The sequence below is a fragment of the Chiloscyllium plagiosum genome, unplaced genomic scaffold (genome assembly GCF_037043375.1).
Source record: "Chiloscyllium plagiosum isolate Xiang-an unplaced genomic scaffold, Cpla_swu_hap1 HiC_scaffold_8, whole genome shotgun sequence".
Classification (NCBI taxonomy): Eukaryota; Metazoa; Chordata; class Chondrichthyes; order Orectolobiformes; family Hemiscylliidae; genus Chiloscyllium; species Chiloscyllium plagiosum.
The window spans coordinates 38,616,446-38,635,447 of NW_028270146.1; the positions used below are offsets into that span (position 1 = coordinate 38,616,446).

The following is a 19,002-nucleotide window of genomic DNA, read 5'->3' on the forward strand; positions in this document are numbered from 1 at the left end:
ATAAATTACTAACATTTTTTCAAAGCATGTTTTGCTTGAAAAGTAAAAACACAGCCAAAAAGTCCCCACGATGAAATCTGGTTGGAAGAACCATTCGCTACGTATCAAAGTGACATATTTCCATATCCAACTATCCTTCTGCATGAAAAGAACATCTCATCCTCAGACTAAGCACCTTATAGCCATCTGGACTTAATATTGAGGTGAACACCTTCAAATTGTGACTCACTTCTTCCCTTTCTTCTAGCTTGTTACATTCTATTCTCATGCCGTCACTCACCACCCCATAGTGGGACTATCTGTCCTTTCAAGCCTGGCAGGAGATGCCCCTGTGTTCTACCATTCTCACACTCTGATAACCTAATGTGAAATACCAACATCTTTTATCCATCAGCAGCCTACACCCACCAACCTGCCCACCCCCCCCCCCCCCCCCAAAACTATAGCATAAATACTGTCCCCTCCACACTTCGCTAGTCCTCTAGACTCAAAGCGTAGCTTGCTCTCTCTCCATGGCTGCTGTCTGACCTGCTGTGATCTTCAGCATTTGTTGTTTTCAGTACAGATTCCAGCATCTGCAATACTCTGCTCGTAAATTCATTGTATATTTCAATCTTAGAACATTACAGTGCAGTACAGGCCCTTCGGCCCTCACTGTTGCGCCACCCTGTGAAACCAATCTGAAGCCTGTTTAACCTACACTATTTCATTCTCGTCCATATGCCTACCCAATGACCATTTAAATGCCTGTAAATTTGGTGAGTCTACTACTGTTGCAGGCAATGCATTCCACGCCCTTACTACTCTCAGTAAAGAAACTACCTCTGACATCTGTCCTATATCTATCACCCCTCAATTTCAAACTATGCCCCCTCATGCTAGCCATCACCACCCGAGGAAAAAGGCTCTCACTGTCCACCTGATCTAACCCTCTGATTATCTTAGGTCTCAATTAAGTCCCGCCTCAACTTCTCTCGAACAAAAACAGCCTCAAGTCCCTCAACCTTTCCTTATAAGACCTTCCCTCCATACCTGGCAACATCCTAGTAAATCTTCTCTGAACCCTTTCCAAACCTTCCACATCCTTCCTATAATGCGGTGACTAGAACTGCACACAATACTCCAAGTGTGGACGCACCAGAGTTTTGTACAGCTGCAGCATAACCTCATGGTTCTGAAACTCGACCCCTCTGCCATTAAAAACTAACACACCGTATGCCTTCTTACCAGCCCTATCAACCTGGGTGGCAGCTTTGAGGGATCTATGTAAAAGGACACCGAGATCTCTCTGCTCATCTACACCATCAAGAATCTTACCATTCGCCCAGTACTCTGCATTCCTGTTACTCCTTCCAAAGTGAATCATCTCATACTTTCCTACATTAAACTCCATTTGCCACCTCTCAACACAACTCTGCAGTTTATCTATGTCACTCTGTAACCCACAACATCCTTCGGCACTATCCACAACTGTACCAACCTTAGTGTCATCTGCAATTTAACTAACCCATCCTTCTACGCCCTCATCCAGGTCTTTTATAAAAATGACAAACAGCAGTGGACCCAAAACAAATCCTTGTGGTACAAAACTAGTAACTGAACTCCAGGATGAACACTTTACATCAACCACCACACTCTGTCTTCATTCAGCTAGCCAATTTCTGATCCAAACCGTTAAATTGCCCTCCATTCCATGCCTCCACATTTTGTGCAGTAGCCTATCATGGGGAACTTTATCAAATGCCTTACTGAAGTCCATATACACCACATCAACGGCTTTACCCTCATCCACCTGTTTGGTCACCTTCTCAAAGAACTCAGTAAGGTGTGGGAGGCACAACCTATCCTTCACAAAACTGTGTTGACTATCCCTAATGAACTTATTCCTATTGCGATGGTTATAAATCCCATCTCTTATAACCTTTTCCAACACTTCACCCACAACTGAAGGAAGGCTGACTGGTCTATAATTACCAGGATTGTCTCTATCCCCTTCTTGAACAAGGGAACAACATTTGCAACCCTCCAGTTTTCTGGCACAATTCCTGTGGACAACGATGACACAAAGCTCAAAGCCATGGCTCGGCAATCTCCTCCCTGGCTTCTTAGGGAATCCCAAGATAAATCCCATCTGACCCAGGGGATTTATCTATTTTCACACTTTCCAGAATTTCTAACACCTCCTCTTTGTGAGCCTCAATCCCATTTTGTCTGGTAGCCTGTTACTCAGTATTCTCCTTGACAACATTGTCTTTTTCCAGTGTGAATACTGACAAAAATATTCATTTAGCGCTTCTCCTATCTCTTCTGACTCCACGCACAACCTCCCACTACTATCCTCGATTAGCTCTAATCTTACTCTACTCATTCTTTTATCCCTTATAAGAGATAGGATTTATAATCATCTCGCAAGCAACAATTTGATTGGAGATAGTCAACATAGTTTCATCAAGGGCAGGTTGTGTCTCACAAACCTCATTGAGGTTTTTGAGAAGGTGACCAAGCATGTGGATGAGGGTAGAGCAGTTGATTTGGTGTACATGGACTTCAGTAAAGCCTTTGATAAGGTTCCATGTGGTAGGCTTTTGGAGAAAATGCGGAGGTATGGGATTGAGGGTGATTTCGCAGTTTGGATTAGAAATTGGCTTTCTGTAAGAAGGCAACGAGTGGTGGTTGATGGAAAATATTCAGCCTGGTGTCCAGTTACTAGTGGTATGCCATAAGGATCTGTTTTGGGACCACTGTTTGTCATTTTTATAAATGACTTGGACGCAGGCATAGGTGAATGGGTTAGTAAGTTTGCAGATGACACTAAAGTCGGTGGAGAGGTGTACATTGTGGAACAACATTGCAGGTTGCAGGGAGGGGGACTTGGATAAACTGCAGAATTGGGCTGAGAGGTGGCAAATGGAGTTCAATGTAGATAAATGTGAGGTGATTCACTTTGGGAAGAATAATAGGAAGGCAGAATACTGGGTCAATGGAAAGATTCTTGGTAGTGTGGATGTGCAGAGGGATCTTAGTGTCCATGTACATAGATCTCTGAAAGTTGCCACCCAGGTGGATAGTGCTGTTAAGGCAGCATGCGGTGTGTTAGGTTTTATTGGTACAGGGATTGAGTTCCAGAGCTGTGATGTCATGCTGCAACTATACAAAACGCTGGTGCGGCTTCACTTGGAACATTGTGTTCATTTCTGGTCGCCCCATTAAGATGTGGAAACATTGGAAAAGAGGAGATTTATCAGGATTTTGCCTAGTTTTATGTGGAAAGGCTGAGGGACTTGGGTCTGTACTCATTGGAGAGAAAAAAGCTAAAAGGGGGTTTAGTAGAGACATACAAGATGATCAGAGTATTAGATAGGGTGGACAGTGAGAGTCTTTTTCCTATGATGATGATGTCGGCTTGTACAAGGGGGCATAGTTGCAAATTCAGGGGTGATAGATTTAGGACAGATGTCAGAGGCAGGTTCTTTACTCAGAGTGGTAAGGGCGTGAAATGCCCTACCTACCAATGTAGTTAACTCAGCCACATTAGGGGCATTTAAACAGTCCTTGGATAAGCATATGGATAATGATGGAATAATGTAGGGGGACGGGCTTAGATTAGTTCATAGGTCGGCGCAATATCGAGGGCTGACAAGCCTGTTCTGTGCTGTACTGTTCTATGTTCTATATATATATATCTATAAAAAACTTTAGCCTTTTCCCCAACTATCCGCCAACAACTTCTCATGTCCCCTCCTTGCTCGTCTTAGCTCTCTCTTTAGGTCCTTCCTGGCCACCTTGTTACTCTCAATCACCCTAACTGAGCTTCACATCTCATCCTAACTTAAGCCTTCTTCTTGCTCTTGACAAGAGATTCAACTCCTTTGTAAACCATGGCTCCTGCACTCAACAACTTCCTCCCTGTCTGACGGTACATACTTATCAAAGACACACAGTAGCTGTTCCTTGAATAAGCTCCACATTTCTATTGTGCCCATCCCCTGCAGTTTCCTTCCCCATCCTTTGGATCCTAAATCTTGTCTAATCGCATCTAATTGCCTTTCCCCAGCTTTATCTTTTGCCCTCCGGTATATACCTATCCCTTTCCATTGCTAAATTAGTTCAGTGAGAAGAGTCAGTGTATTTTATTGCATGATATAATCTGACAAGAATAATAAATTATTGTTGTACTTAGGCATAGCCACTATGAAATTCATAAGATTTTCTTATCTATGTTCTGGGCAGTAAATAATCTGTAAATTCTTATAGCAGCTAGATCTATACACCGTTTTCTTTGAACTGCATTTCAGTAGTGTAAATATAATTTAGTACCATTTTCGGGCACTCAGTTTTAATATGGTGAAGTTGTGATAGGGTTGTATCACAACCCAGGTGCACACTAGGAAATGATAGAAGAGCCATCCATTTTCTGTTGTGTGGTACTGATCACAGTTGGCGCTGTGATAGCTGCATGTGTTAAGAATGCTGTTTGCAGAATCATGTCTGGTAATGATCAGATCCAACTGGTGTCAGTGCCCTGATATTGGATGTCTGCAGGACACTTTGTGTCATGGTTTACATAGAAAGAAGGCAATAATTACACAAAGCTTGTGGTAGCAACAAACTCCAGTATTCCTGTCCATTCTCAACCTGTCTGCAAGGCTGTCTATGCTCACTGTCCTGTTGAACTGTTGTGACAATAAAGAGGTTCTGACTTAGGGAAACGCAAACTGAATGTCCCAAATTGGTAGGAGTAGGCAATTCAGCCCTTTATGCCTGTCCTCGGATGCTGCCTGAATTGCTGTGCTCTTCCAGCACCACTAATCCAGAATCTGGTTTCCAGCATCTGCAGTCATTGTTTTTACCACCTTTATGCTTGTTTCACCATTCAAGCTGATTGCTGCAGATTATCCAACTCAGTGCCCTATTCCTGCTCTCGCCCCATACCATTTGATCCTTAAGAACCATATCTAAATTTATTTGAACAATATATGTGGATAGGAGGCATGATTAGTGAGATTGAGGACGACACCAAAATGTGATATAGGTATAGTGGACAGTGAAGAAGGTGATCTAAGAGTGCAGCTTGATCAACTGGGCCAGTGGATGAGGAATGGCAGATGGAGTTTGATTTAGATTGATGCAAGTGTTGTATTTTGGTAAGACAAACGAGGTAAGACTGATATAGTTAATGAGTCAAGATGTTTCAGACAATGAAGGGCTGAAGGAATGAAGGGCTTTTGCCTGAAATGTCGATTTTTCCTGCTCCTCGGATGCTGCCTGACCTGTTGTGCTTTTCCAGCACCACTCTAATCTTGACTCTGATCTCCAGCATCTACAGTCCTCACTTTTGCTTTTACACAGTTAATGATACTGGGGAGTGTTGTCGAACAGAGACATAGGGGTGCAAGTACATTATACATAGAAAATGGCATCACAGATAGAGTGATGAAGAAGGCATTTGGCATGCTTTCCTTCATCGGTCAGAGCATTCAGTACAGGAGTTGGGGCATCATGTTACGGCTGTACAAGACATTGGTACGGCTACATGTGGAGTACTGCGTACAATTCTGGTCGCTGTACTATGGGATGGATGTTAAACTGGAAAGGGTGCAAAAAGATTGACAAGGATGTTACTGAGACTGGAGAGTTTGAGTTTTGAGAAGAGGCTGAATAGGCTTGAACTTTTATTCCTGGAGCATAAGAGGCTGAGAGGTGACTTTATAGATGTTTATAAAATCAAGACAGGCATTGATAAAATGGATAGCCAAGGTCTTTTCCCCATGGTAGGGGAGTCCAAAATTAGAGGGCATAGGTTTAAGGTGAGAGAGGCAACATTTAAAAGAGACCTGAGGGTCAACCTTTTCATACAGAGGGTGGTGTGTATATGGAACAAGCTGCCAGAGGAAGTGGTGGAGGTGCAATATCTAAAAGACACTTGAACAGTCACATGGATAGGAACGGTTTCGAGGGATATGGGCCAAATGCAGGAATATGGAATTAATTCAGTTTCTCTCTCTCTATCTGCTTGGCAATACAAGGTCACCAACTCACCAGTCCTGGTGCATATTAGTTCCATTAGTATGCAATGCATGTATTGATTTCTGTATCAAGTGACAGATCAATAAGATGGTTGCTGATGATTATAGAGCCTGGATATCTTCAGCAATCAATAATCTCTTGTGTCACGTTATCATGCATTTATTGCAAAAATCATTAATGGCTACATAACTCGCCCCCATTCAGATGGATGGATGATGGCCATGTACCCAATGTCCTTCCATACGGTGAACTGGCCTCGAGGTTATGACCTCTTGGGCATTCTGCCAGCAATGTCGGATGATTGACATTGAAATCTGGGAGACAGTCACTGATGGCTGAGACCTCCTAGAGGCTGACTGTTTGTTTGGAAAGATGTTAGAAAGGAAGAACAAAAACTGAAAATCTCAGTTGGAGAAGGCCCAAGGTACAGAGGCAAGTGAATGACAGTATGTCCACTGTTTTACTGTACAGCAGATGTGTCAGAGTTTACCATAGTAGATTGGGGTTCCTATGCCACACTAGGTAATATTTTAACACAAAGTTGACTAGCACAGTAAAACTACCATCTTATGAAACAGTGTGGATTGACAAAAGGGATATCCTTTGAAAGTAAAAATTACTATGAAATATATTGAAATAATTATTTCATTGCTCGAATGCAGATGTATTGAACTGCTGAAATAGTTTAATTTTTTATTTCTTCAAATTTAATAATACAATTATGTTTTTAAAACCTACTGTATGCAATATTGTATATCTATGATCTGACTTGCCCAGTAGCTCCATCAACTGGGATCATGACACTGCCCAAAGTGTATACTATGTGACTGGCTATGGAAGCTATGAGGTGGGTGAAGTGAGGGGAATGGAGAAAAATAGGGGACATGGAAGATGGGTAGAAGTTAGGAATTTGAGAGCCTGACATTCATCACTACCACTGAGCCACTGTCCCAGTAAATTGAGGCAGGTGTTCAAGCTGGCCGCGCAATCCACCCTATTGCATTGCTATCTCAGCTGTACCTACAGAAGCATTGGAACAACTCTAATCTGCCCTGCTTCCCCTGGAATGAGAATATAGTGGTTGGGAGCCCTTTTAAAGAATATTGAAAGTCACATGACATCAGGTTATAGTCCAGCAGATTTAGTTTAAATCACAAGTTTTTGGCCTACTGTTCCTTCGTTGGGGAAGTCACCTAATGAAGGAGTAACACTCCAAAAGCTTGTGATTTTAAATAAACCCATTGGACTCCAACCTGATATCATGTGACTTCTGGCTTTGTCCACCCCAGTCCAACACTGCCATCTCCACATCTTAAAGAATAATGGTCCATTAGTCAGGACGTAACTGACCCAATCTTCCTGACTTTTCCATGAAAGTCCAGTACTTATGTCTGTTTACCGATCATCACAATGTCCATTTTGTTTAAAGATGTGTAGGTAACCAAGCAATTTGGATAGCTAAATGGCTGCCAAAATACACCAACTACTTTTTGCCATGTTTTGGAAATAAAGCACTAGAAAGGAAGTTAGTGGATTATTGGCAGATTTTCTCTTGTTATTTCGAGGCTGTAAGAGGGCTTTATAAAGATACGTTACATAAAACGATAAAGGTATAGAATAAGCTTAATAGATTTGCTCAGTTATCACTTCTGCTGAGGCCCCAGGAGTTCCGACCTGAATTGCTTTAATAGAACTGAATGTTACGATTTGGCTGTTTTAAGTCTGATTGCATAGTGTGCCTGATTCAGTTTCTCGAGAGTGCTAACAAAGACTAAGGAAGCAGAGCAGGATGGGCCCGTGGGATTGTTATATTTGAGCTAATGGCTCATGGATTCAGTAATGTTAATGCTTCTCATGGGGAAACCATTGGAAAGTTGTTCATAAGATATAGGAGCAGAATTAGGCCATTCGAACCATTGAGTCAGCTCCAGAATCTGATCATGACTGATATGCTCCTCACCCTCATTTTCCTCCCTTCTGAACATATCCCTTCAACCCATTACCAATTAAAAATCTGTCTAATTCTTCCTTAAATTTACTCACTGTCCCAGCATTCACTGCACTTTGGGATAGTGAGCTCTACAAATTCACAACCGTTTGAGAGAAGTAGTTTCTCCTTAACTCTGTTTTAAATTTGCTACCCTTATCCTAAGACTATGATCTCTTGTCCTAGATTGCCCACAAGAGGAAGCATCCTCTCCATATATATTTTATCCATTCCTTTTATCATCGTGAATACCTCAATTTGATCTCTCCTCATTCTTCTAAATCCCAGAGTATAGGCCTAAACTTTTCAATCTCTCTTCATACAAGAAACCCTCCATCTCTTGGATCAATTTAGTGAACCTCCTCTGAACTGCCTCCCATTACATCTTTCCTCAAATAGGGGACCAAAACTGTGCACAATAGTTCAGGTCCGGTCTCACCAATACCTTGTATAGTTGCAACAATACTCCCTTACTTTTATATTTTATCCCCTTAGCTAGAAATTCTAATAATCCATTCACTTCCTTTATTAACTGCTGTACCTGCATGCTAGTTGTCTGTGACTCATGAAAGAGTACACTTAGATCCCTTTGCATTGGAACATCCGGGGTGTCTCCCGGTTAAGATAATAGATCGCCTTCCCATTTTTTTTCGACCCAAGTGCATGACCTCGCAATTATCCACGTTAAACTTGATTTGTCACATTTTGGTCCATTTCAGATCAGATAAAACCTATGTAGTTATGAGGGCAGACCAGTATGGATTTGGGAAAAATAGACCTTAAACAGGTCAATAAGGTAGGAACTTTGAGAAAATGACCAATAGATTGGACAATGGTCCTCTTGTTGACACTGTATATCTTGTTTTCCAGAAAACAAAGTGCACATTAGGAGCCTATTGAATGAAATGTCATTAATTGAAGTGAAACTGAATGGGCCAGGGCTGAATGAAACTTCATAAGGCTCCGTGTTTGGGCTGTCACTGCTTTGTGTTTTCATTAATTATTTAGATTAGGAGATAAATTGAGTCAATGTTAATTTCACAGGCAGCATAATTATGTTCAGATTAATAATTTAGAAAATGTTGACAGGTTGCAGAGTAATCTAAACAAATTGAGTGATTGTCCATTTGTAGCAGATGTCCTTTACTGAAAACATAGGTACCAATGTTTTAGGAATGTTTATACCATTGTAAGAGTGTCTGTTAAGGGTAGTGGATTAAGAAAAAGATGTTGGACTAGTTGATGACTTCTCATTAACAAGGGACAAATTATATGGCTACAGAGAAAGCCACTAAAATTTTTAGAAATAGTCAGTGTTTAATACAATAAAGCATGGTTTAGAGTATACAAGGAGAAAGTGAGGTCTGCAGATGCTGGAGATCAAAGTTGAAACTTTATTGCTGGAACAGCACAGCAGGTCAGGCAGCATCCAGGGAACAGGAGATTCGACGTTTCGGGCACAGGCCCTTCTTCAGGAATGAGCAGAGAGTGTTCAGCAGGAGAAGATAAAAGGTAGGGAGGAGGGACTTGGAGGAGGGGCGTTGGAAATGTGATAGGTGGAAAGAGGTCAAGGTGAGGGTGATAGGTCGGAGTAGGATGGAGGCGGAGAGGTCAAGAAGAAGACTGCAGGTCAGAAAGGCGGTGCCGGGCTGGAGGGATTCGGCTGAGACAAGGTGGGGGGAGGGGGATGAAGAAACTGGTGAAGTCCAAGTTCATCCCCTGTGGTTGGAGGGTTCCCAGTCGGAAGATAAGACGCTCCTCCTCCGACCGTCGCGTTGTTGTGGTTTGGCGGTGGATGAGTCCAATGACCTGCATATCCTCGGTGGAGTGGGAGGGGGAGTTGAAATGCTGTGCTACAGGGTGGTTGGGTTGGTTCGTCCGGGTGGCCCAGAGGTGCTCTCTGAATCGCTCCGCAAGTAGGCGGCCTGTCTCCCCAATATAGAGGAGGCCACACCGGCTGCAGCGGATGCAGTAGATGATGTGGGTGGAGGTGCAGGTGAATCTGTGGCGGATATGGAAGTTTCCTTTGGGGCCTTGGAGAGAAGTGAGTGGGGAGGTGTGGGCGCAAGTGTTGCACCTCCTGCGGTTGCAAGGGAAGGTGCCGGGAGTGGAGGTTGGGTCGGTGGGGGGTGTGGATCTGACAAGGGAGTCGCGGAGAGAGTGGTCTCTACGGAAAGCTGATAGGGGAGGGGAGGGAAATATATCCTTGGTGCTGGGGTCTGTTTGGAGGTGGCGGAAGTGACGGCGGATGATGCGCTGTACATGGAGATTGGTGGGGTGGTAGGTGAGGACCAGTGGGGTTCTGTCCTGGTGGCGGTTGGAGGGGCGGGGCTCAAGGGCGGAGGAGCGGGAAGTGGAGGAGATGCGGTGGAGGGCACCGTCGACCACGTCGTGCGGTGGAGGGCACCGTCGACCACGTCGACGCTCCTCCACTTCCCGCTCCTCCGCCCTTGAGCCCCGCCCCTCCAACCGCCACCAGGACAGAACCCTTGCAACCGCAGGAGGTGCAACACTTGCGCCCACACCTCCCCCCTCACTTCTCTCCAAGGCCCCAAGGGAAACTTCCATATCCGCCACAGATTCACCTGCACCTCCACCCACATCATCTACTGCATCCGCTGCAGCCGGTGTGGCCTCCTCTATATTGGGGAGACAGGCCGCCTACTTGCGGAGCGATTCAGAGAGCACCTCTGGGCCACCCGGACGAACCAACCCAACCAACCTGTGGCACAGCATTTCAACTCCCCCTCCCACTCCACCGAGGATATGCAGGTCATTGGACTCATCCACCGCCAAACCACAACAACCCGACGGTCGGAGGAGGAGCGTCTTATCTTCCGACTGGGAACCCTCCAACCGCAGGGGATGAACTTGGACTTCACCAGTTTCTTCATCCCCCCTCCCCCCACCTTGTCTCAGCCGGATCCCTCCAGCCTGGCACCGCCTTCCTGACCTGCAGTCTTCTTCTTGACCTCTCCGCCTCCATCCTACTCCGACCTATCACCCTCACCTTGACCTCTTTCCACCTATCACATTTCCAACTCCCCTCCTCCAAGTCCCTCCTCCCTACCTTTTATCTTCTCCTGCTGAACACTCTCTGCTCATTCCTGAAGAAGGGCCTGCGCCCGAAACGTCGAATCTCCTGTTCCCTGGATGCTGCCTGACCTGCTGTGCTGTTCCAGCAATAAAGTTTCAACTTAGAGTATACAAGGCCTTGGAACATTCTCACACAAAATGCAATGTCCTGTTGTAGGCCTCGAATGATCTTCAGATGGAAAATTAGACTGAGGCCAGTATACTTTGTCAGGTCAATTCAAATGATCGCATATGTCTGTTCAAGTAAAAGTGGAGATCTTCCCTAATATTTAATCTTCATACAATTTCAGATTGACAGATAATATATTCATTATCTCGTTATTGTTGTGGGACTTTGTTTGCTATACATTGACTACCATATTTTCTACATCACAACAGTGACAATAGTTTTGATTCTCTGAGCTACAGGATAACTGTGAGGATCAGTGTTCAGTGGCAACTAATTTGCTACCCCAACCCCAAGAAAGCTTGCTGAATCATGAGTCAATCAGCATGTTAGGATCTCACTTTATAAATCTAAAACCAGAATTTATAATTATTCATTTTGTCCTTTACTAACCAAGACTGTGCGACACCTGTGACTGTATTTACCTGCCATTGCCTTGAAATCTGGGTTGTAGTTTGAATCTGCCAATCGTATACATCTGATCAATTGGCTAATTGTGAGGTGGATGTGATTCTTGATCTTGATCATCTTCATTTGGTAGAAAGATATCTCTCAGAGGTATGAAGAGCCAAAGTAAGCTTTCAGTTTAAAAGCACAAGATGATGAGTACTTTTTCCGTTTATGAATCCTCAAAAATTGCTGTCCCTTGATCTAACTTTCAGCTGACATTATTTGTTTTTGATTTTTTTCTACTATTTTTTCTGGACTTGGGAAGTGTTGCAACATTTTGTTTTTTAATTGGAAGGACCATAGACTGAGTTTCAATTTAAATGCATTCCCATCACTGATCATACATTTTTGTTCCTTCCCTGCAGTTCAGAGTTCAGCTCATTCAGAGTAGAGTGTCAGATTTTGCAGCAAAATCCAGAAGTTGCAAGTGAAGCTAAACTACATGTAACACTTTATTCTGCAACCTGCCTTCCTTTCTCATCCCTTTTTAGATCACTCTGTAGATTATTCAGCTCCTTAGAAAATAATCTCCAATTACTTTATTATTCTAAACCAAATTTCAGGAAGAATGTTCAGTGTTATATTATTTAATTTAAATATTTACATTCTATAATAACATTTTTAGTAACTTAGTTTCTAATGGGCTGGGACATATCATTGTATTTAATGCACTGCATTTAAGTATAAATTGTCAAAGTTTTTTATTCTTCAGGGCTCAGAATTTAAAGATCTGTGCGAAGACATCCTTATGGAAATGAATTGCTTTGTGTCTCTCTGTATAACTTAGAACCAAATAAATCAAAAGCGTTCTGAACCTTATGAAATACAACAACGTTCTTTTAAGAACAAGGATATTTAAACTCTTCAATATTCCAAACATGGTATTAATCAGTGAGTTATATTGGGTTAAATAATTTAATTTGGTTAAATGCTATTCAGCATTCAGCTATTAAACTTTGTTGAAAACATTGTCATTCTGATTATGCTATCAGTGCTTAATTAATAATTACATGCAAATATTATTTCATTTTCAATTTCCACATGACACCTAATATTTTTATATTTTGTTACCTGTTCAAAAGCTTTCAGCCTTTCCTTAATTCCTTAATGTGATCAGTTGGCTTATGTTCTTTGAAGCTGATCAAGTTTCTTGTATGCATATATTGCAATTTTTAAAAATACTTGAACAAGGTAGACAATATATCTAGAATAGCTACCTCATACCACACAACTGGTTTTTGCCTATTTTAAGTCTTCAAACACTCTGGGTTTTATTATTCAATTAACTTACTCACATGTAGAATTTATGAAATGCCATTAGCAGCATGGTTTTACATGCTTGTTAATTGTGTTTTTGTTTGTAATACTTTACTTGGAGAAGGTAATTATTTTCCTATTTAATTGCTACATTGTAGTACACTATTGGAATTTTAATTTAGTTTGTCATAATGTATTGAGTTATAAATTATTAGCTTCATCGTTCAAGTTATTCCTGTATGCAAACCAGTTAAAATGTCTTGTAAGTATAATTTCATGTTGATATTGGTCCATTTTTCTCCATGTTTCTTTCACAGGTGTAATTTGTAATGTGGATATTTGTATATTCTGATGAATTTTCTACTGGTTGGAATAGGGCGAGGTAAAGAAAACCAGGCCAATGAAGCATTCAAATAATTTTACCATGCTCATCCCATTTTAAGAACATATGAACATCTGAATTAGGAGCAGAAATGGGCCATTTGGACCATCAAGCCTGTTTACCATGCAATATGATTATGGTCTGATCTGTTTGTGTTTCAATGTTCATGTTCCCATGTATCCCTGATAACTTTTGATTACTTTGTGTAGCAAGAATCTATATCCCTCCCCTTCAAAATATTCAATGACCGTGCCTCCAGTGACTTCCATGGCAGGGATTCCAAAGCCACACAAACCTAGGAGAGAAAATTTATTCTCCTCATCTCTGTTCTAAAAGGACAATACCTAATTTTAAACAATAGGTTTGGACTTGTCCACAAAAGGAGCCATCTTTTCCATCTCCATGTTGCCAGGCCTTTCAAATAGGAACAAGCCCAGTCTGTCCAACCTTTCCTCATAGGACAACCAACTCATTCAGCTATCAATATAGTAAACCTCTTTTGAACCATGTGCAATGCATTTAAATCCTCCCATCAGTATCCTTACTATTATGTTCAATACCTCTCATAACAAAGGATAGCATTCCATTAGTCATCTGAATTACTTGTTGTACTTGCATATTGATATCTTATAGCTTCATACAATGGGTCACCAAGAACCCTTTGCACCTTGAAATTCTGCACCTATTGAAGTAACACTCTGCTTTTTTTTCTTTCATCCTGCCAAAGTGAGCAACTTCACATTTTCCCATACTACACTCCATCTGCTGGATATTTGCCCAATCGTCTAATCTATCTGTATCCACCTGCAACTGCATTGTGTCCTCTTTACAACATGCTTTCTTACCTATCATTGTGTGATCTTCAAATATAGCTACAATGCTTTCACTCCCTCACCAAAGTAATTGATACAAATAGTAAAAAAAACTGGCATCCCAGAACAGACACCTTGCAGGACTTCACTTGTCACAACCTACAAATCACCATTTATACATTCACGTTGTCCTCTACAAGCCAGCCAATCTTCTATCTGTACCACCTCCATATTATAATTTCCTATTTTGTGCAATACATTTTACATGGCACCTTGTCAAATGTCTTTTGAAAATCCATGTACGATACATCTACAGGATCCCCCTTTTTCCACAGTGCATGTTATTGTTTCATGAACTCCAATAAGTTGGTTAAACATAAACTCTTCCTTTTACTTTCCAGAAGCACTCATTATTCATACTAATTGATCTTGTTGTAGCAGATTTATCTTATTCTTTCTTCTTTCTCCTCAGTTATTGACCTGCTGTACTGGCGTGACATCAAGCAGACAGGAATTGTCTTTGGAAGTGTGCTTCTTCTGTTGTTTTCACTCACCCAGTTCAGCGTTGTGAGTGTCATAGCTTACCTGGCACTTGCTGCACTCTCTGCTACAATCAGCTTCAGAATTTATAAATCAGTGTTACAGGCTGTGCAGAAGACTGATGAAGGACATCCTTTTAAGTAAGTGTATAGCCCATTTTTCTTCCCGTCAATGTCGTAACCTGTAATGCTCTCGGTGTGTCTAATGATAATATTTCCTTTACTGTTCACAAGCTGAAATTTATTGGGATATTAATGTGTGGATAGTCAGCACAAAATAATATTTGTATATCTATAATGTCTTTAAGGAGAAAGTGAGGGCTGCAGATGCTGGAGATCAGAGCCAAAACGTGTGGTTCTCGAAAACCATAGTAGGTCAGGTAGTATCCAAGGAGCAGGAGAGTCGACATTTTGAGCATAAACCCTTCATCAGGAATGTGGGGTGGGGTGAGGATGGGGGCTGAGAAATAAATGGGACGGGGAGGTGGAGCTGGGGGAAGGTAGCTGGGAATGCGATAGGTGGATGAAGGTGGGGATGATGGTGATAGGTCAGGGAGGAGGATGGAGTGTTAGGTGGGAAAGAAGATGGACAGGTTGGAAATTCAAGAGAGTGGTGCCAAGTGGAGGTTTGGATCTGGGATAAGGTTATACCACGTGGGATCAATGTCGATTTCACCAGTTTCCTGATTTCCCCGCACCTCACCTTATGCCAGATCCAAGCCTCCAACTTGGCACCGCCCTCTTGAATTTTCCTACCTGTCTAACTTCCTTCCCACCTATCTGTTCCACCCTCCACTCCGATCTATCAGCATCATCACTCACCTTCATCTACCTATTGCATTCCCAGCTACCTTTCTCCCCCAGCCCCACCCTCCTTCCATTTATTTCTCGGTCCCCTTGCCCCAACATTCCTGATGAAGAGCTTATGCTCGAAACATCAACTGTGCTGCTCCTCGGATGCTACCTGACTGGCTGTGCTTTTTCAGCACCACAGTTTTTGACTATAATGCCTTTAACAAGAGTTTCATACAATATAATTAGTTTATGAAGGACAGTAACTGCTGTGTAAAAACAACACGGATACTGACCAATTCACATGTTTTACATGATTTTGACTGAGAACAATAGGACACTAGAAAGCTGCCTGTATAGTGGACTGTTGAACAAGCAGTTCATTCTCTCAAATGAAGTGCAATAATTTTGATACTGCAGCATTCATTGAAAATTTTACAGAAATGCTGTCCCAAACTGGGTACTCAGGCAATCTTAACATTTCACTTAAAATCTTGAACACATGCACAGCTGTTTTCAATACAGTATTTAACTTGTCGATGCTTCAACATGGTTCATTTCATCATAACTGGATGGAAAGGTGTTGAAATGCACGGTATAGATGCTGACATATCATCAAAGACTATTTCGAACACTATTCCTAATTCTTATGGTTAACATTGAAACATGGGAAAGTTTATGACACAAAAGGACGCTTTTTAATCCATCCTGTCTGTTCAAACGGATAAAGCAGTGCAGTCAAATCATGTTCAAATCTTGGTCCATGGCGCCTTAAGTACTTATCCAAATGTTACTTTTAAATGAGGTAGGATTTCAGGCACTGAGATGTAGAACCTCACCACTTCTTAGCAAAACTTTCTGCTCAATTCCCTTCTAATCCTTCCACTAGTTACTTTAAATCCATGCTCCATACCTTATTAACTCTATGCAATCGGAAATAGATCCTTCCTAAGCACTCTGAGTAGGCCACTCAATTTTATACACATTAATTCAATTTTCCTTCAGACCCTCTATTCCATAGAAAACTGGCCAACCTCTCCAATCTTTCTTCATAACTAAAATTCACAGTTTCTGGCAATGTCCTTCTGTACTCTCTATTGTGATCATCTCTTTCTTGTAATGCAGGGACCTGGACTGTATTAAACTTTAATAGTGGACTAACTAGTGTTTCACAGTTCTAGTGTCTCCATGCTCTTTTGTTTTAGGCTTTTGCAAACAAAGGAAAATATTCCATATGTCTTCTAGATCATCCTGTCTAGCTGACCTCCTATCTTCAGAGATCTGTAGACATGCACGAGAAGGTGCTTCTCTTCCTCTACACTTATCAGAATCTTGACATTTATTGCATAGACACTTGCCTTGTTTGTCCTGTCAAATACATTACCTTAAACTTCTCTGGATTTTCTATTTGCCATTATTTTTGACAGCCAATTGGTCCACTAATATTTTCCTGGAGTCTCTCACTTTCTTCCTCACTATTAAGCATGTATAACTTAACTTCAGAAAGAAGGAAGAGCTCCAGATCATTCTGCAGTCAGATGTTTGCTCTATGACGTTTGCGTCCGGGGTCAGGACACTGAGGGTTTGATGCGCCCCCATCCCCCCCCCCCCGCACTATACACACACACACACACACACACACACACACACACACACACACACACACACACACACACACACACACACACACACACACACACACACACACACACACACACACACACACACACACACACACACACACACACCACAACCTCCCAACTTCTCCTGGACTTCACAGAAATCAAAATTGAGCTTCCTTCCTGAGGAAGCTCTGCAGTGTCACCTTTTAGAATTAACCAATGGCCCCATTTATCCAAAAGCAAAATACTGCAGTTCTGTAAATCTGAATTTAAAACAGAAAATGCTGGTGAAAGTCAATAGATCTGTCAGTATCAGTGGAGAAGAACAGAATTGGCCCCTTCTGAAGATTCAAATTGGTCTCAAATTTTCAACTCCGTGTCTCTACTAATTGATTCTGTCAGAACTGCTGAGCTTCCTCAGTACCTTGAAAATATGCTCATTTCTCCTCTCAGGAACGTACGAAGATGCCATGACATTACATTGAAGAAGAGCAGGAGAATTATGCCTGGTGTGTTAGCCAATACCTGTCCCTCGTTCAACCCACAATAGCAGATTATCTATTCATCATGACTTTTCACAAACAACAAATTAGCTCAATTTTTCCTGCCTTAAACAGTGTCTGTGCTTTGAAAGTATTTCAGTGACTGTCAAGAGATTTGGGATGTTCTGTGGTTTTGAAAGGGAATATATAAATGCAAATTCTTTTTGCCATCTGAGGCAATTCGTGATTGGGTAAATTGTACCTAATCCTCGAAAGATAATACAATAGGAAATGTTTATTTTATTTGCCGTCCCATATGTGAATACATTGGATGAGATTTTCAACCTTTGATAAATGGATGCTAAAACTCCATCTTGGGTGAAGTGTAATGATTTATAAAGGTGTAAAATCTTATACATGTGCAAACAGAAGAAGTAGGTGAAATTTTTGTATTTTGTGTTCTTAAGCATTTCTAGTGTAAGATCTTTACTGGTGCAGCTCTGTGTGCTGAGAGTTTGACCCTGGCAAAACAGGAGAGAAAGTACAGCAACCAAGATTGATAAGTTTATGTTGTCCAACAGAGGGCAACAACAACAACTTGCATTTGTAAAACACTTATATAATTGACATGCTAGACTGAGTCTGCAGCAGATGGTGAGGCAACTGACAAGAGGGCAAAACATACTTGACCTCATCCTCACCAATCTGCCTGCCAAATAGGCAACTGTCCATGACATTATCAGTAAAAATGACCATTGCAGAGTCCTTGTGAAGACAAGTACCTCTTTCTACTGAGGATACCTTCCATCATGTTGTATGACACTAGCACTGTGCTAAATAGGACAGACGTTGAACAGATCTAGCAACTCGAGACTGGGCATCCATAAGGTGCTGTGGGCCATCAGCAGCAGCAGAACTCCCAACACAATCTGCAACCTCATGGTTCAGCATATCCCCACTACCGTCTAGCCAGGGGATCGCGCCTGGTTCAATAAAGAATGGAGGAGGGCATGCCTGGGAGCAGTGCCAGGCACACCCGAAAATGAGTTAAGCCTGGTTAATAACACCAACTGCTTGAGTGCCAAAAAGCATAAGCAGCTGTTCAAATCCACAGCCAACAGATCAGATCTAAGCTCTGCAGTTCTGCCAATCCAGTTTGATTGATAATTAAACAAATCACTTCTACAAATATTGCCATTTTTGAAGTTGTGGGAGCCCAATATATCAGTGCAAATCCTAAGGCTGAAAAACTTGTAACAATCTTCAGGTAGAAAAGTCGAATGGATGATTTGTCTGGGCCATTTCGAGAGTTCCCCAGCATCATAGATGCCAGTCTTCAACTAGTTCAATTCCATGTGATCTCAAGGAATAGCTGAAGGCACTGGACATT

At 41.9% G+C, this 19,002-nt stretch overlaps 1 protein-coding gene across 4 annotated transcripts in view; it reads left to right on the forward strand.

The window, feature by feature from the left end:
- Positions 1-19,002, forward strand: part of rtn1a (reticulon 1a) — a 235,465-nt gene that overhangs the window by 200,953 nt on the left and 15,510 nt on the right. For all 4 annotated transcript variants that reach the window (XM_043697266.2, XM_043697267.2, XM_043697271.2 and 1 more), the window contains one exon: positions 14,650-14,857. In XM_043697266.2, the coding sequence (XP_043553201.2) occupies positions 14,650-14,857 (208 nt within the window). The remainder of the gene's footprint in view (positions 1-14,649; positions 14,858-19,002) is intronic.